Source organism: Felis catus, chromosome E1 (genome assembly GCF_018350175.1).
Source record: "Felis catus isolate Fca126 chromosome E1, F.catus_Fca126_mat1.0, whole genome shotgun sequence".
Classification (NCBI taxonomy): Eukaryota; Metazoa; Chordata; class Mammalia; order Carnivora; family Felidae; genus Felis; species Felis catus.
In genome coordinates, this window is record NC_058381.1 from 40,932,403 (window position 1) to 40,958,808 (window position 26,406).

Below are 26,406 nucleotides of genomic sequence, written 5' to 3' on the forward strand. Positions count from 1 at the left end.
TGAGATTGTGAGGATTCAAAACAGCCCTCCCGGACTTCCCAAACCTTTCTGAAGGTAGGACCAACCTCAGATGTGACTGGACGGGGTGAGCAGAGGGGCAGGATCATTTATGGATCACAGTCTGCCAACTAGGCCATATGCCCACTCTGTGACCCTGGGCAAGCCCCTACCCCTCTCCCGACTTCCATTTCTTATCTGCCAAATTTGGGGGAGGGGTTCGAAACATATGACTGCCAAGGTTCTTTCCTGTTTCCACTGCAGGGGCGAGTGCAGGGTGGTGGGAGTAATGGAAGGAGGGGAGGGCAGGGCCCTGGTGGTGAGCCGCCTTCTCTGGAATCCCCAGTCTTTCCCCTCCCTACGGCTCTGCCGCTGAGGTCACAAAAAGCTGTGTCCCCAACCCACGTAAACACACATACACACGCACACCCACATTTACATTTACTTTTTTAATCTAGAGTCTCAAAAGATGACAAAGGCAGAGCCAGAAGGCATCTCCAGCTAGTCCACCCCTTCCCTCCTCCCTTTTTACAGGTGAGAAAACTGAGGCCCTGGTTTGGGATTTCCAGAGTCCGGGGTTTCCCGGCACTCCCACCCCCATCCCCGGCCACTCCAGAGCCTGCTGCCCGCCGGTCCGGGGCCGCCGGCTAGGGCTGCCTGGGACTCCCGGGGGACCCCGCCGTCGGGGCAGCCCCCAGGCGCGGCGCCGCCCAGCCTCGCCTCCAGGGGCCCGGCCGCGGCCGCCGCTGCGCACTCGCAGGGGAGCCAGCGACCGAGGGCGGAGGCAGGGAGGGAGCGACAGAGGCTGGGAGGGGTGTTGGCGAGAGCTCGCGCGCTGTGTATGGTCTATCGGAGGCAGCTGACCTTCGAGGAGGAAATCGCTGCTCTCTGCTCCTTCCTGTAGTAACAGCCGCCGCCGCCGCCGCCGCCGCCGCCGCCGCCGCCGGGAGCCCGGGCCGCGAGCGAGAGCCGCGGGGCTGACAGCCGGCCCCGCCGCCGGACGGCTCGGCGCCACCAGGTGGGTGGCCCGGCAGCGCGTCCCGAGCGGCGCACGCGGAGATGGGACGCTCGACTCCCGCCCCGGCCCCTCCGCGACCCCGGAGCCGGAACCCGACGGCCGGCCGGGGCGCGGGAACCGCTGTCCCGGACCGAGAGGGAGCCTGGGCGCGGGCGCTGGCGCGGGCGCGGACGCGGGACGCTGGCCGCGGACCGAGGGAGGGGGCCGAGGGTGGGCGCCGTTCCCGCCCGCAAAGGGCAGGGGGCGCTGTCGCGCTGAACAGTGGGAGACCGTGAGGCACGGCTTGGGGTTTGGGGGGGCGGTCAAGGCGGCGTCTGTCACCGCAGCTCTCCCTTCTTAACCACCCCAGCCACGTGCCCGCGGGGACCGAGCCGTTCAGTGGGAGCCGTCGGTGCCGTTGCCCTAACTTTGGTCTGGAATAATACACACCCCTCCCGCCAGAAATGGGGACTCGGGGTTCGAGGCAGGGTGGGGGGTTCTTGCAGCCCTACCCAGAGGGCCCGTGGGCCTCCGCGTCAAGTTTCTCTTTCAGTTTTCTAGCTGTCCCCCTCTGGGGAAGCCCCGGTGGGGCGAGGGGAGAGGAAGAGGGGGAGGGCACCTGACTTTCGAGAGCCCCTCCCCAAGCCTCCGCGGGTTCCTTGTTGGAGGGCAGAGCGGCCTTCCCCTCCTCACCGTCTTTCTTCCCGCACAGGAAAGCTTGTCTGTGGGAGGGGAGGGGCCTGGCCTGGCCTGACCGCGGTCCAGGGACGGGTGGGCATGGCAGGGCCAGAGACAGGCCCAGCCCTTGCCTCTGTCGTGGAGACGCCTCTGCAGCCCTCCGCTCGCCCTAGGTGAACGGACATGGCGGGCTGGATCCAAGCCCAGCAGCTGCAGGGAGATGCGCTGCGCCAGATGCAGGTGCTGTACGGGCAGCACTTCCCCATCGAGGTTCGGCACTACTTAGCGCATTGGATCGAGAGCCAGCCGTGGTAGGTGCCCCTCCCCTGCGCCATGCTCTGCGGGTCCCTACCACCCACCCAGGCCCCTTGACCTTTAGCTCTCCTCTTTGTGGTTTCGAGTGATTCTAGTCCCGTCTGTCCCTCCGTGCAGAAGGGGTGGTGTCCCTGGGAAAGGGGAACAGGGAAATGGGACCCTGGGAGGGGAGAGGGGGTGATTCTGGACTCTGATGCTTATGGAGTTGCTGGGAACAAGGCTTGTGGGTTCTGGAGTGCCCTTAGCCTGGAGCCTGGGATTTCCCAGTACCTCTTGGTGCCTGACCTCCCTGCCCAAGGAAGCACAACAGTAGGCTTCTCTCCTCTGCCCTGCCCCAAGGGATGCCATCGACCTGGACAATCCCCAGGACCGAGCCCAGGCCACCCAGCTCCTGGAGGGCCTGGTGCAGGAGCTGCAGAAGAAGGCGGAGCACCAAGTGGGGGAAGATGGGTTCTTACTGAAGATCAAGCTGGGGCACTATGCCACGCAGCTCCAGGTGGGTGTGAAGGCTGGGTCCTCAGCAGGGAAGCAGTGTCTGCCTTCTCTTTCCAGCCTCAGAACCCCTGGGTTTTTTCCTGGCCTGGTCACTGACTCACCATGTGACCCTGAGCTAATCGGCAACTTTTCTGCTCTTCAATTTCCCCCACCTCCTCTTTCTAAATCAGACCTGTCAGATTCCCTTACCATACGACAAAGCAAGGGGTAGGGTGTGTTTGTCCCCAAGAAGAGGAAGATGGCATTCTAAACAGATCAAGCAAAAGGGATGGAGGTGGACTGAGTCCAAGTTCCTTTGCTGGTGAAAAGAAGACTGACAGCTCCTAGAAATGAGGGAATGAGTGAGCGGGGGAGGGGCAGAGAGAGAGGGAGACACAGAATCTGAAGCAGGCTCCAGGCTCTGAGCTGTCAGCACAGAGCCCCATGCAGGGCTCAAACCCATGAACTGTGAGATCATGACCTGAGCTGAAGTGGGACGCTTAAGCTGAACCGACTGAGCCACCCAGGCGCCCCCTCCTAGGACTCCTAGATCGCTGAAGTCTGTAGTTGGGTAGGAGAGGAACAGAGTTGCCCTGGAGGCAGAGCTGGATAAAGGAAGCTTTAATGAAGGATTTAGATGTAAGAGGTACCTCCTCCTTCACTGGGGGTCTAGGGGAGAAAGGGGGAGGAGTATAGAGGAGAGAGAAAGTTTCTGTGGAAGCAGGAAAAAGGTGTAGGTGATAAAATAGTCACAGTCAAGCATTTATTGGAAGTTAACTTGTATTTCTTAGAGAGCTCTTCTTAAATGCAAGCAGCAGGGTGCCAGGGAAATAAAAAGTCCATCCCAGAAGAGGGAGGAAACAGGAGAAAGCTGGAAGAGGAAAGCAAAATAGGAACCCAGGGCCAGGGGTATGGTAGAAAGTACATTGACCTTGGCATTGGATGCCGCAAGTCTTGAGTCATCTGCAAACCCGTTTGCCTCTGGGCAAGTACTTAACCTCTCTGAGCATCAGTTGTCTCATCTGCAAAATGCAGATAATAGTTTCTGTGTGTGTCATACTGTCTATATAGTCAAAGGAGACGGCAGATTGGAAGTGCTTTGTAAACTGTGGGTTTCTAAACCAAATGTGAAGATCTGGGGAGGGGAAATCGAGTCAAGGAGAGATAAAGATGTCTGTTGACGGCTCCTGAGGTTTCTCAGGGAAAGCCAAGGCAGAGGCTGGAGGAGAGGAAGGTGATGGGGAGCACGTGGCACTGTGATGGCATAGTGGGAGTGGCGGGTAGCCAGTGGTAACTGCCATTGGGTTCTTTCAGAACACGTATGACCGCTGCCCCATGGAGCTGGTCCGCTGCATCCGGCATATTCTGTACAACGAACAGAGGCTGGTCCGAGAAGCCAACAATGTGAGTGTCCCATGGGTGTGGGGAGAGGAGCTGGGAAGTCCTTCCACACGCCTTTTTCTCTAGACACAACTGTGTGGGTTTTTTTTTTTTTTAATGTTTATTTTTGAGAGAGAGAGAGAGAGAACAGGGGAGGGGCAGAGATAGAGGGAGACCCAGAACGCAAAGCAGACTCCAGGCTTTGAGCTGTCAGCACAGAGCCCGACACGGGGCCTAAACTCACGGCCGGTGAGATCACGACCTGAGCCGAAGTCAGACGCTTAACCAACTGAGCCACCCAGGTGCCCCAACACGACGATGTTTTATAAACGCTGGCAAGACAGCACCAGGGAAATAAGGGACGTGGACAAGTGTGAGAAGCAGCAGTGCGTGTAGGTACAGTCCCTGGCTTCACGCCCCAGGTTGGCCACTTACTAGCTGTGTGACTTGAGCCTCTGTTTTTTCAATTATAAATGGGGTTAGTAATAGTATCTACCTTGTAGAGTTAGTGTCAGGATTAAATGAGATACTGTGTGGGCCAGGGATAGACAGACCAGTGAAACAGAAGAAGAAGCCCTACACACACACACACACACACACACACACACACACACACACCTGGAAATTCAACCCACGTTATAGATGGCATCACAAACCACAAGGGAAAAGATTTATCATTTTTTTTAATGTTTATTTTTGAGAAAGAGAGAGCATGAGCAGGGAAGGGGCAGAGAGAGAGTGGGGGACAGAGGATCTGAAGCAGGCTCTGCACTGACAGCAGAGAACCCGATCTTGCTTGAACGCAAGAACCATGAAATCATGACCTGAGCCAAAGTCAGATGTTCAACCCACTGAGCCACCCAGGTGCCCCAAGATTTGTCGTTTAATAAATGGTGCTGGGGGTGGTGCTCCTGGGTGGCTCAGTTTGTTAACCGTCCAATTCTTGATTTCAGCGCAGGCCATGATCTCACAGGTTTGTGAGATCGAGCCTGGTGTTGGGCTCCGCGCTGACAGTGCAGGGCCTGCTTGGGATTTTCTCTCTCCCTGTCTCTCAGTGCCCCTCCCCTGGTCTCTCTCTCTCTCTCTCTCAAAAAGCAAATAAACATTAAAAAAAAAAAATGGTGCTGGGGTCAAAATTAGAAATGTTCTCCGGTGGTGCCTGGGAGGAGACATGGGACTGAGTTCTGTGTCAGAAGAGCTAACCCTGGCAAGCTCAGAGAGGCGAGGCCCAGAGAGGCAGAAAGGGCCTCACCCCCCAAACTCTGCAATCATGAAGGCATTGAACACCTGCTCGGACAACAGGGCAAACATTTTATTATCTGCAATAAAGCCAGATGACTTTCACAAAATGACATCACTGGGTAAAGACCAGAGAATAGTGCCTGGAGCTTATTTATTTGTTGTGGCGGACACCGATTTCAGGAATTTTCCAGTTCATCCAGTAAACATTTATGGAGGTCCTGGGTAGGACTAGAGAAACAGATGAAGGCCCAGTTCCCACCTAAAAGGAATTCAAGAAATGATAGATCCTCTAGGGGTAAGCTGGGTACTAAGGAGGCACATATGGAAAAAGTACCTAACTCTGACTGGGGCAGCCTGGCAGGGGGATGTCCTGAGGACAGGGCCGTCTAAGCTATGGGGGTGGGGGAGGGAAGGGGAAGAAGAAAGAGGAGCAAAAGTCACAAAGTATGTGTGTGGGCAGGAAGGCAGGAACCATCTTAACACATTTGAAGGATTGCAGGAACCCCCCCACCCCGCCCCGTCATCCTGGGGAGAAGGGGGCCACCTGGGGAACCCCAGTGGGTAAAGCCAGAGAAGAGGCAGAAGGCAGGTCACAGAGTCTTCTGGGAAAACTATTGTGTCCCTTATTGACTTATTGCCACCACAGAGCTCTCTGTAAACATATGAATGAATTTAGCTCCAATTAAGAACTACCTGTCTATGTACAGGTGTTGTCATGGGCAGGGGGGAAATGATTCCTTCTCCCAACCATCAGGCTGTTCTTGAGAACCTTTGATTTTGGTTCCACCTACCCCTTGGGGATTTTGTGGTACACAAAATAGACAAGGTCCTAGCACCTGGGGAGCTTACATCCTAGTACATGGGGGCAGACACGAAAGAAAGAAACACATATAAAATCAAGACACTTTCAGATAAGAGTGGTATTATTTTAAATTGGCCCATCAGGGAAAGTCACTCTGAAAGGGTGCCAGTTGAAATGCCCCCCTTGGGAAGCTTTGGTGCCCACATGTTCCAGAGTAATGGAACAACAAGTGCAAAGGCCCTGAAGCAGGAACGTGTTTGTGTATTTAGGAACAGAAAGTAGCCGGTGTGCTTGGGCAGCAGTGGAACTGGGAGTGGAGTAGGCAGAGGCTATCAGCTAGCGCAGTGGAGGCTGTGGAAGGAGTTTGAATTTTATTCTGCGAATAGTTTACTGGAAAGACCCTGAAAACCGTCTCCTCTCAGCCAGATGTTCAAGGAATAGATCAGACTAGGTCACCCACATGGCCAGATCCAAGAAAGCGTTATTGATACCTTCCCTGTAACTCCCCTCAGTTACAAGAATGTCTTGAGTGAGGACACAGATGATGTGTGTTCACACAGCTTTGTTCCCCACTGTGTCCCCAGCATCTCACATGGTCCATGGCATTGGATCAGTGAGTGAATGTGGAATGAGGGGTCATCATCATTAGTAGAAAACCCCAGGTTTCCCGCTCCTGGGACATTCTGAGTTTTAGTCTCTCCAAAGAGAGTTTAGGTGGACCCTGTTTGGGCAAGTCTGGTGGAGGCCAGGACCACACTAGAAATTTCTCTGTGCTTTATGAAGTTGCCATAACCTGCCAGGTCACCTGCTTCCCTCCTTTCCAACTCCACACCAATTCAGGCAAATGGCTATCCTTCCGACTCAAATTACCCTTACCTCTTACCCTAGATTTGAACTTTGCAGTCTGAAGTATTAGCGCTCCCCAGGGCCTGAGGTTTTCTGCCATCCTCACCGCCCAGCTCACTGCTGCCCACACTCTCCCCCTGATGTCCCCAGGGTAGTTCTCCAGCTGGGATCCTGGTGGACGCCATGTCCCAGAAACACCTCCAGATCAACCAGACGTTTGAGGAGCTGCGACTGGTCACACAGGACACAGAGAATGAGCTGAAGAAGCTGCAGCAGACTCAAGAGTACTTCATCATCCAGTATCAGGAGAGCCTGAGGATCCAGGGTGAGGCCAGGGCCGCCTGGGCGGTGTGTGTCGTGAGGACAGGAGTGACAACCACTTTGTGAGCTCCTGCAGGGTTGGGGCAGTGTCAGCGTCTGTCTCCATAGAAACCTTACCCAAAGCTTTAGAGAAGTAATGGCCCCTGTGACTGAGCCCGTGCTATGGGCCAGGCTTCGGGCCAAGCCCTTTGCGTGCATTTTTCAATCCTACCTTTACAACAGCCCCAGGAAGTAGGTAGCTGTATTATCCCTATTTTGCAGATGATAAAACGGAGGTTCCAAGGGAACAAGTAATTTGGCCCAGATTGCTTATAAGTTGCAGAATTGGGGGTGCCTGGCTGGCTTAGTGGGAAGAGTGCGCGACTCAATCTCAGGGTTATGAGTTTGAGCCCCATGTTGGCTGTAGACTCTACTTAAATAAATAAACTAAATAATAATAATAATAATAATAATAAGTTGCAGAACTGGATCTCAATTACAGATATGTCATAAAATCCCTGCACTTTACTAAATAATATTCTCTCCCTAATTGTCAGTATTCAGTGACTACCTCAGTGGATGAATGAACATGGACCAAGTGTTTCCCATTCAGGGGAGGACTTAGGTTGGGAGTCTCCTCGTTGAACCAGGCTGGGGACAGGCAGAACTCCAGAAATGCCCTTTCTTGAGCCTCCCTGATAGGAGATGGAGCTGGAGGGAAGAGATTACAGTGGAAAATTCTCCTGTCTCCTAGGGCTGTAGTTTGCCAACGGCTGTCATGATAAGCATGTGGAGAAACAAAATTTAACTCAGAGCCAATTAACTTCCGGTATAATTTGAGAAGACTTGAGACAGGGCCCATCTTCCCCCAATTCCAGACTGACCCCAGAGCTGTTCCATCCCAACCTAGCCAGAATAGGCAAGTATCAAGTGGCCTTTGCTTTTGTTCCTCTTTCTGTACCTTCTTAAGATAAAACCTTAGGTCATTGACTTTAGACCTTTCTTCTTTTCTGATAGGTATATTTAGAGCTTTAAATTTCCCTCTAAGCAATGCTTTAGCTACATCTCATGAGTTTAGATACGCTGTACATTCATAATTATTCAGTTTGAAGTATTTTCTCTCTTTTTCTAAGAGATTTTATTTTTAAGTAATGTCTACACCCGACGTGGGGCTCAAACTCACAACCTCAAGATCAAGAGTCACATGCTCCACTGAGCCAGCCAGATGCCCAGTTTGAAATATTTTCTAATTTCTTTTCTGAATAATTATTTTACCCACACATTATTTAGAAGTGTATTGTCTCTTAGAAGTATATATTTGGGGTTCCTTTTCTAGATGTCATATCATTGATTTCATTTGCTTTTTATCATTGAATTCCACGATTGTCAGAGAACATACTCTGTATGATGTCAATTCTTTTAAATGTAACGAGACTTGTTTTATGGCACAGCTTATACTCTAGCTTGGTGAACGTATCTTTTGGGCTTCAAAAGAATGTATGTCTCACAGGTTGTTTCGTTAAAAAGTAGCAATTTTAGGGGCATCTGGGTGGCTCAATCCTTAAGCATCTGGCTCTTGGTTTTCCGCTCAGGGTTCCTGAGTTCAAGCCCCACCAAGCTGATAGTGTGGAACCTGGGATTCTCTCTCTCCTTTACTTCCTGTCCCTCCCCTGCGCACCTGTGCTCTTTCTCTTTCTCTCTCTCAAAATAAGTAAACTTAAAAAATATATTATATTTAATATTAGTGGACTAAACACCTCATTTAAAAGCAGAGATTGTCAGAAAGCACATGAAAGCAAGACTCAACTATATGCTATCTACATTTTAAATTTTAATTAAAAAATTATTTTAAGATTTTTTTTTTAAATTTTTAAGTATTTTCTGTACCCAACATGGGGTTCGAACTCACAACCCCAAGATCAAGAGTCACATACTCTACCCACTGACCCATCCAGGTGTTCCTACATTAAAATGTTTTAAATGTTTATTTATTTTTGAGAGAGAGACGGAGAGACAGAACACAAGCAGGGCAGGGACAGAGAGAGAGGGAGACAGAATCTGAAGCAGGCTCTAGGCTCTGAGCTGTCAGCACAGAACCTGACATGGGGTTCGAGCTCACAGACTGGGAGATCATGACCTGAGCGGAAGTTGGCCACTTAACCAACTGAGCCACCCAGGTGCCCCTTAAATTAAAAAAAAAACAAAAAAACAAAAAAACACGTATAAAGATATTCTGTGCCAAAATAGAATAAGAAGTCTAGGGTAGTCATATTAATACCTCACAAAGTGTACTTCAAGACAAAAAGTATTATCAGAGATGAAGAAGGACACTTAATAATTATTAAGGTATTAAAAAGATAATAAATTTCTATGCATCTAATAACAAAGCTTCAAAATACACAAAGAAAAACTATTTAAAAACTATTTAAATACTATTTAAGCTCTCCTCCTTTCCCTGCCCTGTTAGTTTTTTCAATACTCTGGGTTCCTCAACAGATTGCCTAAATCAAAGTAGATGTTGAGTAAAAGTTGGTGGGATGATTCTAGCATGTTTTCTTCCATCTGAATCCATCTCAGACTGACGCAAGAGAAAGGGTGGCCCTCTTCCTAGATTAGGGAACGGGAGAATTCAGGCTATTAGTTCTACCCAAAGCCTTTGACTGGTTGATAGTACTTCCAATCCTATTCTTGGGTTTTCTGTTTCCTATTTATGGATTTGGGTTTGATTCTGGTTTGGGTTTGTACCCATCATGCCATGTCAGTTCAGTCTCATGTATCAAGTTCACCTATGGGAAACACAGGCTATCATCTGTTTGTGCAAGGGGAGGCTCAGCTCCCTCCAGTGGAGCAGACAATTGCCTCATGTCTGCTGGCCTCCCTCCCAGAAGCTTCTGCAAAGGCCCAGGAGAGACCTAAGTGAGTCACCTGCATAGGGAGGTTGGGCCCAGGTGTGGGGCTCACCACCACCTCCCTGGGGGTGGGGCCAGGATTTCCGAGGTGGCTCCAGACTGCTCTGCTGTGTTCCAGGCCTGAACAGTATTCTTCTCTCTCAGTCCCCGAGAGTGGACTCCAAACCGTATTTCCAGTTGTCTTCTAGCTCTGGGCTTTTCCTGGCTGTCTAGAGTTGCTTTAGTCTGTGTGTCCCAGCTTGTGTGTCCAAGAGGCAGGACCTAGGTCCCTGTGAGAGGGCCCTCAGCAGCCTGCCAGGAACTTGCCTAAGATGTGGTGATGCTCACCTCCTCTTGACTCAGGCCCAAGTAAGGACACTGGAATATTCTTTTTTAAAAAATTAGATAGACCCCACACCCAACATGGAGCTTGAACTCACAACCCTGAGATCAAGAGTTGCATGCTGTATGGACTGAGCCAGCCAGGCACCCCGACACTGGGATATTCAAATAGGTGATCGGCAAGGCGTAATAACCCCAGCATTTAGGATAGTGGTTACCTTTGGAGGCAGGGACGGATGTGCAAGCAGGGAAGGATGTACAGGGAGTTTTCAACGTGGAAATGTTTGATTTCTTTTTTTTTTTTTATGTTTATATTTGTGAGAGAGAGAGCATGCATGTGCATGCAAGCGGGGATGGGCCAGAGAGAGGGGGACAGAGTTTCCAAAGTGGGCTCTGTGCTGACAGCAGACAGCCCGATGTGGGGCTAGAACTCACAAACCGTGAGATCATGACCTGAGCCAAAGTCAAACGTTTAAACGACTGAGCCACCCAGGCACCCCGAGAAATGTTTGATTTCTTTAAGCCGGGTTACTGAAAGACAGGTGTTCCTTGCATCGTTCTTTCTGCCTTCCTTGGGTCTTGAGAATTTCATAAGAGATGTTTTGTAAGAGGGTACTGAGGCCTCACCGACTCCCCTTTCCTGCCATGGATGAGCTTCCCAGCAGCTAGTGTGGAGAGAACCTGCCTCCCTCTCTGGCACCCTTGGGTGCTAGAACCTTCCCTCTCCTGAGAGGATCTTGCTTGCTTTCGTGTTGCCAGTGGGCCCTGGACATTCTGTCTCCCCGTCTCCCTCGCCTTCTCCCTTTCGCCCCTTCTCTTTCTGTCCCTCTCCCTCCCTCTCTCTCCCTCTCCCTCCCTCTCCCTCCCTCTCCCTCCCTCTCCCCCTCTCTCCTCTCTCCCCTCTCTTCCCTTCTCCCCCTCTACCCCCTCCCCTTCTGTCCCTCTCCCTTCCTTGCCCTTTCTCCTCCTCTCTCTCTCCCTGTCCCTCTCCCTCCCTCTCTCCCCTCTCTCCCTTTCTCCCCCTCTACCCCTCTACCCTTCTATCCCTCTCCCTTCCTTGCCCTCTCTCCTCATCTGTCTCTCCCTCTCCCTCTCTCTCTCTCTCTCTCTCTCTCTCTCTCTCCCCCTCTTCCCCCCTCTCTCCCTCTCTCCCTCTCTGTCTCCTTCCAGTTGGTCAGCTGAGCTCACGGTGACCCAACCTGGACAAACAAACACGTTAGGCACCTCCCAGCACCTAGAGAAATGCCTTCTTCCCTAGGAGAGGCTGCTGTGCTCCCGGGGATGGGACAAAGCTGGAGATGGGACAAAGCCAGCAGGCAGGGGCTGCCCTGAGGGGGCTCTGATGTGTGGGGTGGGGCTGAGCGGCTACTGGTCTCTGTCACCCTTTAAGCCTGCCCTGGGACCCCCTAACCAGTAAGGACACGCTCATCCCTGCAGCATGTGCGTGCCGGGCAGTTCCTTGAACGTGTTCTGTGTTCCCACATATTTAATCCTCAGCCAGCCACCGAGACAGGGGCCAGGATTCTCCCATTTTGCACATGGGCACACTGAGGCACAGAAGCGTGATGCACGAGTTCACCCAGTTAGTGAACGGTGAGGGCACACATCAAACCAGGCAGTGAGGCTCCAAGCTGCACCCCGTGTGGTGTGAGGAGGTCTGGGCAGCCAGCTGTGTAGACTGAGGTGGGAGGGGAGGCCGTGGGGCAGGATCCTCCTCAGCTATACCCTCAGGTTTCCACCTACACACCCCCAGGAGGGGAGATCAAAGGCGAGAGGCCAGAGGCCAGAGCCTGCTCATCTCTGGCACCCTTGGCTGCCAGAAGCCCAGCTTGCCATCGGTCAGATGTGTCCCTTGAGGGTCTGGCCTCCAGAACAGGTGTGTGCGTTCCCCCGGGCTTCCTGCAGGAAGCTGGGAGATGATGGTCATGGCTGTCCTGTCCCCTCCTCTAGCTCAGTTTGCCCAGCTGGCCCAGCTGAATCCGCAGGAGCGCCTGAGCCGGGAGACGGCCCTCCAGCAGAAGCAGGTGTCCCTGGAGGCCTGGCTGCAGCGGGAGGCCCAGACGCTGCAGCAGTACCGTGTGGTGAGTGGGATCCGCGTCCTCTCCTCCCAAGCCTTGAGGTGCACAACCCAAGGGGCGCGGGGAAGCCGAGAGAGGGCTAGAGCCAGGAAGAGAGCAGGACCCAGCAGAGCTGGAGGCCAGATCGTTCTCTCCCGTGGGGGGCATGTGGGCAGAGCAGGTTGGGAAGAGGGGAAGGCCTGGGCCTGGGGCCTGGTCCCTGGCCCCCAGCCCTGCCTCCCGAGGCCTGCAGTTGGGCGTGTTCTCCCCACTTGCCTTCAGGAGCTGGCCGAGAAGCACCAGAAGACCTTGCAGCTGCTGCGGAAGCAGCAGACCATCATTCTGGATGATGAACTGATCCAGTGGAAGCGGCGGCAGCAGCTGGCGGGGAACGGAGGGCCCCCCGAGGGCAGCCTGGATGTGCTGCAGTCCTGGTAATGGTGTGGGGGGGGTGGCGGGGGGGGGCAGGAGGGGGCGGCAGGGGCTGGGAGTGGTGCAACCAGCTGCTCCTTGTGCCTCCTGCGTTTCCACGAGCAGCCGGCTCCCTCTGTCCTGCGGCAAGACTTAGTTCACTAGGGGTTCTGGTTCCTGATGCGGACTTTGGGCCCCCCGTCTGTGCCCCCTGCCCAGGAAGGGAGTCACCGTGCTGGGGAGTGGGGCAGGGCTGGGTGTGCAGAGTGACGCTCGGGCCGATTGGACCCACTTCAGGCTTGCTGCCTCTGTGTATTTCTCTGTGTTTCTGGAAGGCGGGCGCTCTGCTCTGCTCCGCTCCGCTCCGTGGTCGGGAGTGGCGGCTTAGGCGCAAAGCCTTCCTGGGTGAGGCTGGAGCTGGGTCTTGGGGCGTTCTCCTCAGACTGGAGCCTCCCAGCCTCGAGCCTGGGGGATGGCGTGATGCCATTGTCCTCCCGTTGGCCTGGGGCTCCCGTGCAGGTGCGAGAAGTTGGCCGAGATCATCTGGCAGAACCGGCAGCAGATCCGCAGAGCTGAGCACCTCTGCCAGCAGCTGCCCATCCCTGGCCCAGTGGAGGAGATGCTAGCTGAGGTCAATGCCACCATCACAGACATCATCTCAGCCCTGGTGACCAGGTAATTCCTGCCTCGGGCCACACCCAGCCCCCGTGCGGTTGGCATGGGGGAGGCAGGCGGTGCTTTGCTGATGGTGGGGGTGGGGGTGGGTGGGCTCTTGCTTGAGTCCTTGTCTCTGTTTGCCTCGGGTCCCCGTCGCCGCTCTGTCCTCAGTTGCTTTAGCTGCTTGGTGTTGACCTTGCCCAGTTTCTGTTGTGGACACCATGTGGACTGCCCTTGTCCCCCGCAGCCCATGCCAGCTGCTGAGTCGTTTCACTGCCTCCCCTCCAGCCATCTCCTCTGACTCTCAGTGGCCTCCCTGGGAACAGGGGCGGTGCCATGTGCCTTCATTTGCCTGCTGAGCCCCGGCAGCCTCCCTCCACAGGGGAACCAGACCCTGTGCCCTGAGCTGGCATCATGTCTGGTGTGATCACTTGTGTCCCCGCAGCACATTCATCATCGAGAAGCAGCCCCCTCAGGTCCTGAAGACCCAGACCAAGTTTGCAGCGACGGTGCGCCTGCTGGTGGGCGGGAAGCTGAACGTGCACATGAACCCCCCCCAGGTGAAGGCCACCATCATCAGTGAGCAGCAGGCCAAGTCACTGCTCAAGAATGAGAATACCCGCAAGTAGGTGTGACCCCTTCCCTGCCTTCCCCTCCCCAGGCTCTGGACTGGGATCTCAGATCTACTCTACAGCTAGGGTCCTGGACATTGGGGACAGCCTCCCTCACTGCAGCCATGGACCAGTGTCTCTCCAGTTCATCCCGTCTGTCCTGTTGTATACTTTGTTCTGCTTTGACATATAGTAGGTCAACGTGGGTTGCACTGTTGGGTTGTTCAAGTTCTTGGGCTGATCACTGGGACGTAGCTGCAATCCGTGCAGAGTCTGGCTCTGTGGTCACCCAAGCCAGCAGAGCAGGCCTCAGTCATGAGAAATGTAGTGCGTTGGACAGGAGAGATGTAGGGCTCTGTGGAAGTGAGATTGGTAGTTGTGGGGCAGAATGATAGTCTCTGGACGCAGGACCAGTGAGGGTGGCTAGTGAGAGAGTGTGGAGAGAGGAGAGGGAATACCTTCAGACACAGAGAACATGGGCCTTGTCTGGAAGGAGAGCATAGAGCAGGTCGGCGCGGCTGGAGAACCCGGAGTCCAGGGATGAGGGCCGGCCCCCCACAAAGGATTCAGGGAATGAATGAACTGACGAATGAATGAACGAGGGAGTGAATGAGTCAAGTGGGAGACCTGGTCCCGTGCGTTGAATGTCTATTGTGGGTTCTGGGAATGGGATGATAAAGAAAGCGAAGAGGTTCCCACTCTCTTAGAGCTTATAGTTTGGCTGGGGAGGGAGACAGTTATATGCTTTTTGAAATACGGTGATGTCAAAACGTGATAGATTCTTGAAAGATCATGAAAACGGAGTGATATCATGGTGTCTGGATAGATGTGCCATCACCACTCGGGTGGTCAAGGAAGGCCTTTCTGAGGAGATGTTTGAGTTGAGACCTAAACCAGAAGGTCAAGTGTTTCTGGGCAACGGGAAAAGCAGGTGCACAAGTCTCGAGGTAGCAACAGGTTTGCATGTTCAGCAAACAAATAGGCAGCATGGCTGGGTCCTGAGTGAGGGGAGAGGAACCCACTGAGGCCAGGGAGCTGGGCAGGGTTTGACCATGACCATGGGGATCCTTGTGGGCTATGGTCATGGTTGTTGGGTTTTTTTTGTTTCTTTGTTTTAGAGAGAGAGGGTACAAGCGAGCAAGGGGCAGAGAGAGGGAGAGAGAGAAGCAGGACTCACCCAAAGCGGGGCTCGAGCTTACCTGATGCGGGGCTTGAACTCACCAACCCTGAGATCGTGACCTGAGCCCATCTGATGCTTAACCAATTGAGCCAGTGAGGCGCCTCTGTTCTTTTTTTTCTTTTTTTAATGTTTATTTTGAAAAAGAGAGAGTGCACGAGTTGGGGAGGGGCAGAGAGAGAAAGAGAGAGAGAGAGAGAGAGAGGATCCCGTGCAGGCTCTGCACTGTCAGCACAGAGCCCGATTCTGGGCTCGATCTCACGAACTGTGAGATCATGACCTGAGCCGAAACCAAGAGTTGGATGCTTACCCGACTGAGTCACCCAGGTGTCCCATGGTTTTTATTTTAAGTGCACTAGAAGCTGCCAGAGGGCCCTGAAGACCCCCACGTCAGTTCCAATGCTGAGGGAATTTTTAACCTAATGACAGAGACGCAGACTTTGGGTAGACTTTGGAGACTTTGCTGTACCCTCAGGTTAATGAGAAAGTAAGCCTGAGACACGGCGAGGAACACTCTCAGGGGATGGGGCAGGGGCTGCTGGCAGGGCTTTCTGGCATGAACATCTGGCTGAGGGAGCGCACAGAGCCGTGCTCCTGGCCTGGGGCCCATGTGGCAATGGGGCTCCCCTGTCCTTCACAGCGACTACAGTGGAGAGATCCTGAACAACTGCTGTGTGATGGAATACCACCAAGCCACCGGCACCCTGAGCGCACACTTCAGGAACATGGTGAGGACAGGGCCTGAGCCCTGGAGGGAGGGTCTGCCCAGGGCTGAGTCCTCATAACCAGCCGCTTCCTCCTCGTCCCCCTCTGACCTCCCACTCTGCAGTCACTAAAGAGAATTAAGCGTGCTGACCGGAGGGGCGCAGAGTCTGTGACGGAGGAGAAGTTCACAGTCCTGTTTGAGTCTCAGTTCAGTGTCGGCAGCAATGAGCTTGTGTTCCAAGTAAAGGTGAGGCCCCGCTTCTGCCAACCCCCTCAGGTCACCCAGAAAGGTGAAGACCCACCTGAGGCCACCTGGCTGGTTTGGGGAAAGCCAGAGGGCTCTGGATCCTCACACGGTCACGGACCATTCAGCCGTGAGGCTGTCAGAAAGCCTGCTCGCTAGGTTATAAGCTGGCACCAGCCACAGAACTTAGGCCATGGACCAAGAAGAAATGTGTTCTGGGTTTTTTTGTTTGTTTGTTTTTGCTTTGGTTTTGTTGGGAGGGCCTGTGGGTGGGATTGCGGGTGAGGAGCGAGGGCTGGGAGTCTTGCCTACGTGAAGGCAAGGTGGTGGTCGTGTGCCTTCTACGTTCACTCCTTTGCCATAGACTCTGTCCCTTCCCGTGGTTGTCATCGTTCATGGCAGCCAGGACCACAACGCTACCGCCACTGTGCTGTGGGACAACGCCTTCGCTGAGCCGGTGAGTACTCGTGGGACCGCCACTTCTGCCCCCTCCAGGCCCTAGGAGTCTCCCTGCGTCAGCCCCAACCACTTGGGCCCTGCTGGGTGGTCCCCTGCCAACCCCAGGGCCACACCAGAGCTGAGTTGAGGTGACGGGCAGCTGGTGTGGGTGCACTGCCCGTGGCATGTCCTCGGCTCCATCTGGGCTCCCGGGACTGGGATCTCCCGGGTCTGTGAGCTTACTCAGCCTTTGGGCTCTGGTCTCTGATCTTCCTTTGGCTTGTGTTTTGGGTCCCTGATCTCTGTCCCGGACGCCTGGTCTGGGTCTCTATCACCGCGTGTCTAGCCCCTCTGCCTTTCTTTTGCTTGTGTTTGTGCCGTCTTTTCCGAGTCTGTCTCAGTCCCTTCTTGCATCTCGTGGTATCTGTGTATCTGAGTGTGTTCGTGTAAGTATTTCCTACGCCTTCAGTCTGCCTTTTCTTCTCTCCCTCGCAGGGCAGGGTGCCATTTGCCGTGCCCGACAAAGTGCTGTGGCCGCAGCTGTGTGAGGCGCTCAACATGAAATTCAAGGCCGAAGTGCAGAGCAACCGGGGCCTGACCAAGGAGAACCTCGTGTTCCTGGCACAGAAACTGTTCAACAGCAGCAGCAGCCACCTTGAAGACTATAATGGCATGTCCGTGTCCTGGTCCCAGTTCAACAGGGTGAGGGACGCGCCACCAGACTGGGACCAGTCTTTCCCCATCTCACAGACAGGTTACTGGCTTTGGCCAGCACCCCATCCTTCACCCCCAACTGCCCTCTCCTACAACCGGGAGAGACGAGGGCTAGTACCCCAAGGAATGGAGGCAGAGAGGGTAGCAAGAAAAACGCACTCAGCTCTGAGAGCCAAAGCAGAATAATGGAAGGAGCTGGGGGGCTGGGAGTCAGGATCCTTGAGTCCCTGTCCTAGATATGTTAACTAAGTGGCCAGGCCCTTCCCTTCTCTGTGCTTCAGTTTCCCCATCTAAACCTTTGGGCAGAAATGACTTCAGAGGTCTTGCCCAGCTTGGACAATTCTAGGCACCTCCTACCCGCACCCCTGTGTCTGAAAGGCAAGAGGCAGTTTCCCCTCTCGTCCCTAAGCTACAGGTTGGGGGCCATGTCCATTTATGGACCGCTGGAGTGCTGGGCAGGTAGGATGAGGAACTGGGAGAGGGTAATTGTGAGGACAAGAGGGCACTGTTTCCTGGGCTACCTGTGACAGCGGGGCCACATACCCTGACTTGGGGTATCCTGGGGGCTCTCAGGAGAACTTGCCAGGCTGGAACTACACCTTCTGGCAGTGGTTCGATGGGGTCATGGAGGTGCTGAAGAAGCATCACAAGCCTCATTGGAATGACGGGTGAGAAGCGGAGGGGCCTGGGGGTTGGGAGGGCATGGGCTCAGGGGACGCGGGCTGCTGGCCCGGGAGTGACACTGTATGCTCCGTATTTCTAGGGCCATCCTAGGTTTTGTGAATAAGCAACAGGCCCATGACCTGCTCATCAACAAACCCGACGGAACCTTTTTATTGCGCTTTAGCGACTCTGAAATCGGGGGCATCACCATTGCCTGGAAGTTTGACTCTCGTGAGTGCCCTACTTTGCCCACACTCCAGCCCAGGAGCCCTGACGACCATTTCCTTGCTTCCCATTCTCCACCAGGCCTGCATCCTTGGAGGGTTCCCCAGGGGAAAGATCAAAACAGACCTCAGAGTAGAAGAGTGTTGCTCAAAAATACATTCCCTTTCTACTGTTTTCCATTGCGGAGAACCTAAGATCACTGGCCCCATAGCCTCTGGAGTTGCCAGGGGACTTCTTCAGCAGTTCTGAGTTCTCCCTTCTCTGCCCTGCCCTAGTCTTGCTGGTATCGACTTGCTTGGTTTGCCAGGTAGAATGTTCTTGCAGTCACTTACTCGCCTTATGCCCAGGAGCACAAGACAAGGGGGAGGGTTGCAGAGCAGGCTAGTAAAGGCCCAAATGTCTCTGCAAGTCAGATCTCAAACCCCATCCCCCTGACCCTCCTCTTGAGGGCGGTGAGTGGTGGAAACAAGCTTGTCCTTTTCACAGCTGACCGCAACCTTTGGAACCTGAAGCCGTTCACCACGCGGGACTTCTCCATCCGGTCCCTGGCTGACCGGCTGGGGGACCTGAGCTATCTCATCTATGTATTTCCCGACCGACCCAAGGATGAGGTCTTCTCCAAGTATTACACCCCTGTGCTCGGTGCGTCCTGCCCTGATACTCCCGAGCCCTTCCTCAGCCTGTGGACAGAGCTCTCAGGGGCTTAGGCAGCCGTGACTCCTCAGAAGAAGCCAGGGGCCATTTCCCCCAGGGGGGCTGGGTCCATGGTTTGGTGCCGAGCACGTAGAGAGGGTATCGGGGCTTACAACTGAAGAGGGCAAACAAAGCTTCTGACCCGGCTTTCTCCCCAGCTGGGTGGATTCTCACGTCTGCACCCCTGAAGGAGGAGGCTGCCCCACTGGCAAAGGAAGGGGGGATAATCATACCACAGATAGTGCACAACTCCCATCTTAATCAGCTGCCCTCACGGCTCCCCACCCTCAAACCTACCTGTAAGGGGAGAGTAGGAAGCAAAATGGACAGGTTTTTCTCCTTCAACCTGTCCCCAGTCCACTGTTGGGTTTGCTGCTTTGTGTTGATTCAGTTTCCTCGACAGGGGTGGGGCGGGGAGAGAGAAAGCAAAGGACCAGAAAAGGGAGCAGGAGAAGGGATGAGATTGAAGCCAGAGTTCTGGGTGGCTGTCAGGCTGGGTCCACCAGCAGGTGTTTATGGGAGTCTGTGGGAAATCTCATCCCCGCTGAGGCCCCGCAGTGGTGCGGGTGGGAGACCGACTTCATGGGGTAGGTTCCCCTTCCTGGGAGCGCCCAGACACTTTGGTTCTCATCACCCCCCCCCCGCCACTCCCCCCACCCTGGCAGCTAAAGCGGTGGACGGATACGTGAAGCCACAGATCAAGCAAGTGGTCCCTGAGTAAGTGTCCAGGGTCCAGCCCTGGTCTCCTGCTGCCTCCTCTCTCTTCCCCGCCGGGTTCCCCTCACCGTTCACTGCTGCCCCTCCCGCTCACAGGCCCGGTGGGGCCCAGCACCCCCTGGCCCTCTGAAACCTGGCTCGGCCCTGGAGAGGGAACTGAGCTTAGTCTCAATGGGACCAGGACCCAGGACCCCACTCCCGCAGCCGGACCCCCAGGCCCAGGGGGCGCTTTGTGCTTCCACACCCCAAAGAGATGTAAACATGCCCCCTGAGCCCTCCCCAGGTCAGCCGCTGCCCTGAGGTCACTGAGGCTTCTCCTGTTCCTCCTGCAGGTTTGTGAATGCGTCTGCAGACTCTGCCGGGGCCAGCGCCACCTACATGGACCAGGCCCCCTCCCCAGCCGTGTGCCCCCAGGCTCATTATAACATGTACCCACAGAAGTAGGTTGTGTTCTCTGGGGCTCCGCAGGGAGGAGCTGGGGCTGTGTTCTCTGGGGCTCAGGCTGGGCCCCGGGGGGCTGGTGGACAAAGGGACCCAGAGCTCCTGTAGGTCTGAGACCACCCAGGCCAGGCACCAGCATATGCCCCGGTACAGGGAGGGAGATCAGCTGGTAAAAAGCATAGAGCATAAGCTGTATATAGCAAGGTCCTCACTCCTGGTGCTGACTAGCTGTGTGACCTTGGGAAAATTATTGAACCTCCCAGACGCTCTGTTTCCTCATCTTTAAAATAGGGGCAAGAATACCTTTCACATGGGATTGGGGTCAGGATCGAGGTCAAGCATTTAGCTCAGGTGAGGCTGTTGTAAGGACGGCTACAGACGGGATGGTTGTTCTTAGGAGTTGAGTGTTAACAGGGTATTAGTTGCTTCTCTCTGGAGTTCCCAAGGTAGAGAATTAATTCTCTTCTGGGCTGTGGGTGGCCCCAGCTGGATGTCTAGGTACCTGGGAGATACAAGCTACAGTGGGATGATGGCCGTAGGCTTGAGGGTCACAAAGACTGCAGTGCCAATCCTGACTCCGTTTGCCAGCCAGGGGGCCCTGAGCAAGTTTCCTGCCCTGGCCGAGCCTCAGTTTTCCCCTCTGTAAAGTGGACTAAATACCCATCTTACAGGTGGCTAAGGATTGGGGCAACGTGGTTAAAAGGCCACTGTAGACAGCCTATGACTGAATGGAATGGCGTTGTGGTGGGCAGAACTCCCTGACCCAACCGCCTCGTTGTGCAGAGGAGGAGAGGGACAGGGACAGGGGAGATGAGCTCTCTGAGCCCACTCGATGAGCCAACGAAAGTTGAGACTAGCGCTTGAGTGTCTCCCGGTGAGCCAGTGACTGACGTTTTCAACTTGGAAATGGTGGTGGTGGTGTCCAGCCAGAGCCGGTCCTATTCCCATGAGGCTGTGGTCTGAGCGGGGAGCAGGCCAGGGCCTGTGACGCATGCCAGCTCCCTCCGACCTCCCGCTCTCTCTCTCTACCAGCCCTGACCCCGTCCTTGACCAGGATGGAGAATTTGACCTGGATGAGACCATGGATGTAGCCAGGCATGTGGAGGAACTCTTACGCCGCCCGATGGACGGTCTGGACCCCCGCCTCTCCCCGCCTGCTGGTCTTTTCACCTCTGCCCGGGGCTCGCTCTCGTGAATGCTTGAATCCCCCACTTCTCTTTGGGAACAACGCTCAGTGTGAGGGGTTCATATGAATTGTGATGTTAGCATTGCTGTGCGTACTGATGCCTCTGCTGGCAGCACATGTGCAGGTGTGTGTGCGCACGGGCGCACGAGGTGGGCCTGCCTTGCCTTTGCCCTCTGGGTACGTGGTTGCGGCGGCACCACCACCTTTCTCTTCAGATCAAGGCATCCCGACAGCCCGCCGGGCCCATCTCTGTTGTGGAAGGGGGCTCAGCTTCCTCTGCTCAATGCAGGCAAACCTATTCCGCCGCCGGGGCCTTTACTGTCTAGCAGCTGTTTGAATGAAATTAGTCAAGAAGGGGCACGGAGACAGGTAACTGCCTCTAAGCTTAAGTTTTGCTCCTGAGTTAGAAGCTTTGCCTCCCAAATGCGCGCATACGCTTTTATGTACGTGCATCTGTTCTCATGCACGTGTGTTGGTCTATTGATTCTTTCGCTCGGGAGGCTGGGGTTCAATTTTGTGTAATATTTTATACTTCACATAATGAATATGGACTCGAGACTTTTTGTGAATGGAGAGCTTATCTAGACCACGGCCCTCACACAGCGCAGATGGGTCATTTGAGTCTGGGTCTGTCAGAGCTGCTCTCAGTATGTAGCTTCTTAAGCCTCCTGGCGTCCAGCCAGGGGACTTGGGCGTCCCATCTGTGGTGCTGTTGCCCGGTCCTGCTATCTCTTTTCAACCGCTGTCCCCTCCCATGCACCCGGCCCCAACCTTCTTTCCCCGACTGTCTGCAACCTTGGTTGCAGGAGAGGTGGGAGAGGGGCAGGGACTGGTCTAGGCCATGGCGGGCAAACAGGGGGCCAGGGACTTTGCAGGGTGGATCCCCTCCCCTCCTGGAAAAAAACCTGCCGCAAGAGACAGCCGCAGACCAGCCGCACGCTGCCTGCCTGTGGAGCCTGGAGTGAGGGGTAAAAGCTGATCTCGTTCCCCCTCTGCCTGGAACACAGTCGCAGAACGTTGAGGTCTGAGAAGGCCTTGCTCCCAACCTCACGAGCTCCTCCCTCTGGGGCAGCAGGTGGCGGAAGGTCGAGTCTCAGGTTTAAACATCTCTGAAGGAAGGTGGGGACGAGAAGAGGGATTCTTGTGTACTTTGTACATAGGCCACCAGTGTTTTTGAGTAAAGTATTTTTTTCATAAATTTGCTGGTGTGGCTCTTAGTTGGGCAGCCTTGGGTAGTGTGGGGGGCGGTCACTGGAGCCAGTTATTTTCTTCCCTCCCGCGTGGCTGATGCCATACCCTGCACCCTGCTCCCTTTTCTGTGTGTCAAGGGTGCCCACCACCCCTGGAACGCCGTCTGTGCTTCTCAGGAGACGAAACTAGGGTTTGAGGCCTGGGGAAAGGTGGGGCAGGAATTCTGGGGTGGAGGCAAAAACCGTGCTTGGGGCTCGCCTTATCAGCTGCTGCTATAAGCAATCCTGAAGTCTTTGGCCCAGGGCCAGGCCAGTGCCAGGGGCAGCAGAGAACCTCACCGTGTTCCCTTCTCCCCGGGCCTCTTCCCGAACACCAGCAGGTGGCACCATCCCGTTGCCGCCAGCGTTTTTCAACCAGCCAACCGGCGACCGACCGGGAGGGAAGGAAGTTGGGCCAGGAGGATGGTCTCCCCATTTGGACCCCCCTGGCACGCTGCCGGTCCAGGGGAGGTCACCGAGGCCCTTGGGGGAGCGGGCTGGGGAGCCAGGACCTGCTGGTGAGGTTTCTTCAGAGCTCAAAGCAAGGGAAGAGGGGTTTGCAGCCTGCCCGAAGGAGGCGCAGGGGCCCAGCGAGGGGGCTGGCGGGGGTGAGGAGGCAGGGAAAGCAGCCGCTAATCTCCCCTTCCATCTCTGCAGGGGGAGGCGGCTGGCTGCTATCTCACCCAGCGGCGGTCTCCATGGCACTCGGCACAAGGGGAGGGGGTGGGGAGACAGCCGAGTGGGCGCGTTGATGTCTGTGAATTATCACCACCGGCTGCCACGCCGGCGGAGGCAGCCAGTTAAGTGCTTACGTCCATCCCCACTGAGAGAACTGAAGAGAAAGTGATAATGGAACAACTGTGGAGGGGAGGCCCTGGGTGGGGTGGGAGTATCTACACCCCAAGCCCCCTTTGGTAGCTTATCTGACCCCAGACAGGTTGGTGCAGCTTGCAAAGGCCTGAGGAGAGAGTGGGGGGAAGGAAGAGGGAGCAGGGAGGCCTCCGCGGGGACCTTTGTGCAGAAAGAGTACAAACCTGGCTCCTCCCGTCACCCCTTTACCTGGAAGCTGCCGGCCGACCTGAGATGGGGGTGGCACCGTGCCCCAGAGCTGGGCCCCAGGGCGTGGGCTAAGGTAGCAGCCTGGGAGCAGGGGCAACCTGGGAGCAGGTTCGGCCTGGGTGTGAGGCCCCCCTAGAACTCAGGCAGGGGAAGGGGACTCGCCAGCAGCCAGAGGCAGCGCTGCCACGCCCTCAGACAGTTCCTATATAACTTTTATTTCTGGAAGTTAAAGTAGATACAGCAATATACAAAACAAAAACAGAAACAAAAACTCCACAATAATATAAATTTTTACACTATGAAGTATACATTGGAATTTGACGCAGTGACCGGGCCAGTGGCATACAAACCACTGCGCCGGCAGGTTGAGCCATCTATGGGAACCCCTTGGCTGGGCGGGGGACGGGCAGGGGGAGACAGTGGAGAGAAAGTGGGCAGGTCCTGGAGGGCTCTGTTCTTTTAGGGAGGGGCCAGTCTCTGCCCCTCTCAGAACTCTTGCTACTATCAGAGTTAAAACCTGATACACATGCTACCTCAAAGCCATGAACGTTACAATATCTGCTCCAGGGGAGCCTGGATCCTTGCCCCAGGTCCCTCTGATCCAAATCTCTCAATTTCTGAGTTAAGCTTATCATAAACTGAAGAGTGTTGCTGGAGAAGGGAGAGCTCTGTACTACCTCCCGACTGTTTCTAGGCAGGACGACAGGGATGGCCGAGCGCAACCTGTTTGTCTCGGAGAGAAGGTCCTCATCCCCTTAATTCTGAAACTGGTGAGTGTGGGTAAAAACAAATAGCGCTCCACAGAAACTCTGACCGACTGAGATAAGGTGGTCTGGGACCACCCAAGCTAGTCGGGCCTCTGGATTGGGGGGGGGGGGAGGGGTGGACCAAATATCAGAGACCATGAAGTGTTTCGAAATGCACAGTAAATGGGAGCTGTTCTCCCTCATCCGCGGGGCCTCCATGGGGAGGAGATGGTCACCAGCACTGGGGGGAGGCCGAGGTGCACACCCTCACACGAGGGACAGACTTCGAGTTTATCACTAAGCCTTTGCCCCTGGGTTAACCACGTGAAGTGATTAAAGGTGCCTCGGGAAACCACCAAGAAACCAGGATAAAAACCATATTCCCTGAGCTCAACTAGACCCTTGGCTGGGGCCCCACAGTCTGAGTCATGTTCGATCTCTAACTCTCACCTTCTTATTCCAGGATTCCTAAAGCAAACAGGACAAGGGGGCCTTCAGACACTGGAAGGAGCCACACACAAGGGGGGTCAGGTGGAGAAGGAGGAAGGAAGGATCATCCCATCCCTTATAAGGCACCCACAGGAACAACCCGGGCTCTGGAACAGGAGCACAAGTCCAGGCAGACGGGGGACAGGTTGTAAGCACTCCTCTGCGCAGCCTTACCTACTAACAGGCCGACACATTAAAGGGGAAAATAAAAACTTTGTTTATTAAAAAAAGTCTAGAATGTTTCGGTTGTCCTTCAACCTTCCTATGTCAAAACCAAAGGCCAAGCCACAGCTTCAGATGTCTTTTAAAGAGCTGGATCTGAAGCCCATTTCCGGATTTCTATAAATTATCAGCCTGAAGAAAGCTGAATGCCTAAAGCACCAAGAAGGCTACTGACGGAGTTTTCTTAAATACAGAAAAGGCTATGCCGATACAGTGTTTTTTTTTTGCCCTTGAAAAAAAAATTTTTTTTTTTAATTTAAAAAGAAACCTCGGGGCTGTGAAAGTCCTATCTTCTATTTGGATGTTAGCAAGGTTAAAAGTGCAATGTCAGCAGTAGCACAGCTACAGGCAGCCTGTGGCGGCCGCTCGCAGGAGCAGGCGGAGGGCTGTGCGGGCACCGGGAGGCACTTGTCTCACAAGGCAAGCTGCTGAGAAAGGAGGGCGGGGGGAGCAAGAAAAGACAAGAACGTTTCCTTTCTCCCCCTCTTGCCACCCCTTCCGCATCCCCTGATGGCGGTCTCAGAGAACACGTTTCTTATTTGCATTTAGGTCAAAGCGTATCACTCACATTCATTCATTTCTCTATTGTGAAAAGTGCCCAGGTCGCTCAAAGGTAGCAGGAGTAGGAGATTTAAAAAAAAAAAAAACAACAAAAACAAAACAAAACAAAACAAAAAACCCAACAAAACAAACAAAATCTGGAAGCACAGAGTTAGAGGAGTTTCAGACGATCTGGGGGTTGGCTGTTTAAGGGGTGGTGGGACACAGGGAGGTGCCTCCGTCATCTCTGTCTGCAGCCTCAGCCCGCCGCTCCTCACATTGGGGAGGTGGCGCACTCCGAGGTCAACTCCATGTCGAACGTGAGGGATTCTGGGGGGGAAGACCGGGAGAGCCAGTTCAGTTGCCTGAGCCCCAACAGCTGGCAGGGCACCCCCGTCCCCCGCCCGAGCCCTTCAAAGGACAGAGGCTCAGCCCACTGCCCCCACGGCCAAGACAGGGTCGGATCGTCTAGATTTACACTCCTCCCTACAAAGTCTTGCCTTCTGGAAGGGCTCAGTCCCTTCTTCCCTTAACTCGTTCCCAACCGTCCACATGTAAAGAAGATCTAAGGCTGTCCCGTTGAATGTGGCCGCCTGGAAACACAGGTGGCCACCGAGTATCAAAATATGGCCAGTCCCAGTCGAGGTGGGTGTAGCTGTGAAACACCTAGCACGTTTCAGAGACTTAGCACAAAAACAAAAATCTCATCAACGTTTTCTTACGTGTTAAAACACTAGAGTTTGGGATTTATTGGGTTACAGAAAATGTATCATTAACATTAACCTCCCTTGTTTCTTTTCACTGGTTTTAATATGGTTATTAAAAAAGTCGCACTTACGTGCATGGTGCACGTTTGGTTTCCAAGGGACAGCGCGGCTCTAGGACCTCCCTCTACCGGTCCGCGTGGCCAGCTCTGGGCTC

At 54.5% G+C, this 26,406-nt stretch overlaps 2 protein-coding genes across 11 annotated transcripts in view; one reads left to right on the plus strand and one right to left on the minus strand.

Annotated features, from left to right (window-relative positions):
- The first annotated feature begins 901 nt into the window (after positions 1-901).
- STAT5A (signal transducer and activator of transcription 5A) lies at positions 902-24,963 on the plus strand. Of its 6 annotated transcripts, XM_023244066.2 has the most exons (21): positions 902-1,015; positions 1,846-1,983; positions 2,327-2,483; positions 3,776-3,865; positions 6,882-7,056; positions 12,212-12,342; positions 12,601-12,752; positions 13,249-13,404; positions 13,832-14,011; positions 15,815-15,902; positions 16,004-16,126; positions 16,488-16,580; positions 17,057-17,263; positions 17,849-17,943; positions 18,039-18,169; positions 18,650-18,805; positions 19,522-19,573; positions 19,906-20,013; positions 21,047-21,144; positions 24,183-24,258; positions 24,698-24,963. In XM_023244066.2, the coding sequence occupies exons 2-20, from the start codon at positions 1,856-1,858 to the stop codon at positions 24,245-24,247; spliced, it is 2,385 nt and encodes a 794-aa protein (XP_023099834.1). In that variant the 5' UTR covers positions 902-1,015; positions 1,846-1,855; the 3' UTR covers positions 24,248-24,258; positions 24,698-24,963. The 6 variants fall into 6 exon arrangements, 5 of the variants coding, with proteins under 5 accessions (XP_023099834.1, XP_044900561.1, XP_023099836.1 ...); XM_045044626.1 differs by having other exon boundaries at positions 24,183-24,963; XR_006589536.1 differs by lacking the exons at positions 19,522-19,573; positions 19,906-20,013.
- STAT3 (signal transducer and activator of transcription 3) overlaps positions 23,683-26,406 on the minus strand; it is a 69,902-nt gene continuing 67,178 nt past the window's right edge. For all 5 annotated transcript variants that reach the window (XM_006940361.5, XM_006940359.5, XM_006940360.5 and 2 more), the window contains one exon: positions 23,683-25,815. Coding sequence is in view for 3 of the 5 variants with exons in the window: in XM_006940359.5 (XP_006940421.1) it covers positions 25,760-25,815 (56 nt within the window). In the remaining 2 variants the exon portion in view is untranslated. The remainder of the gene's footprint in view (positions 25,816-26,406) is intronic.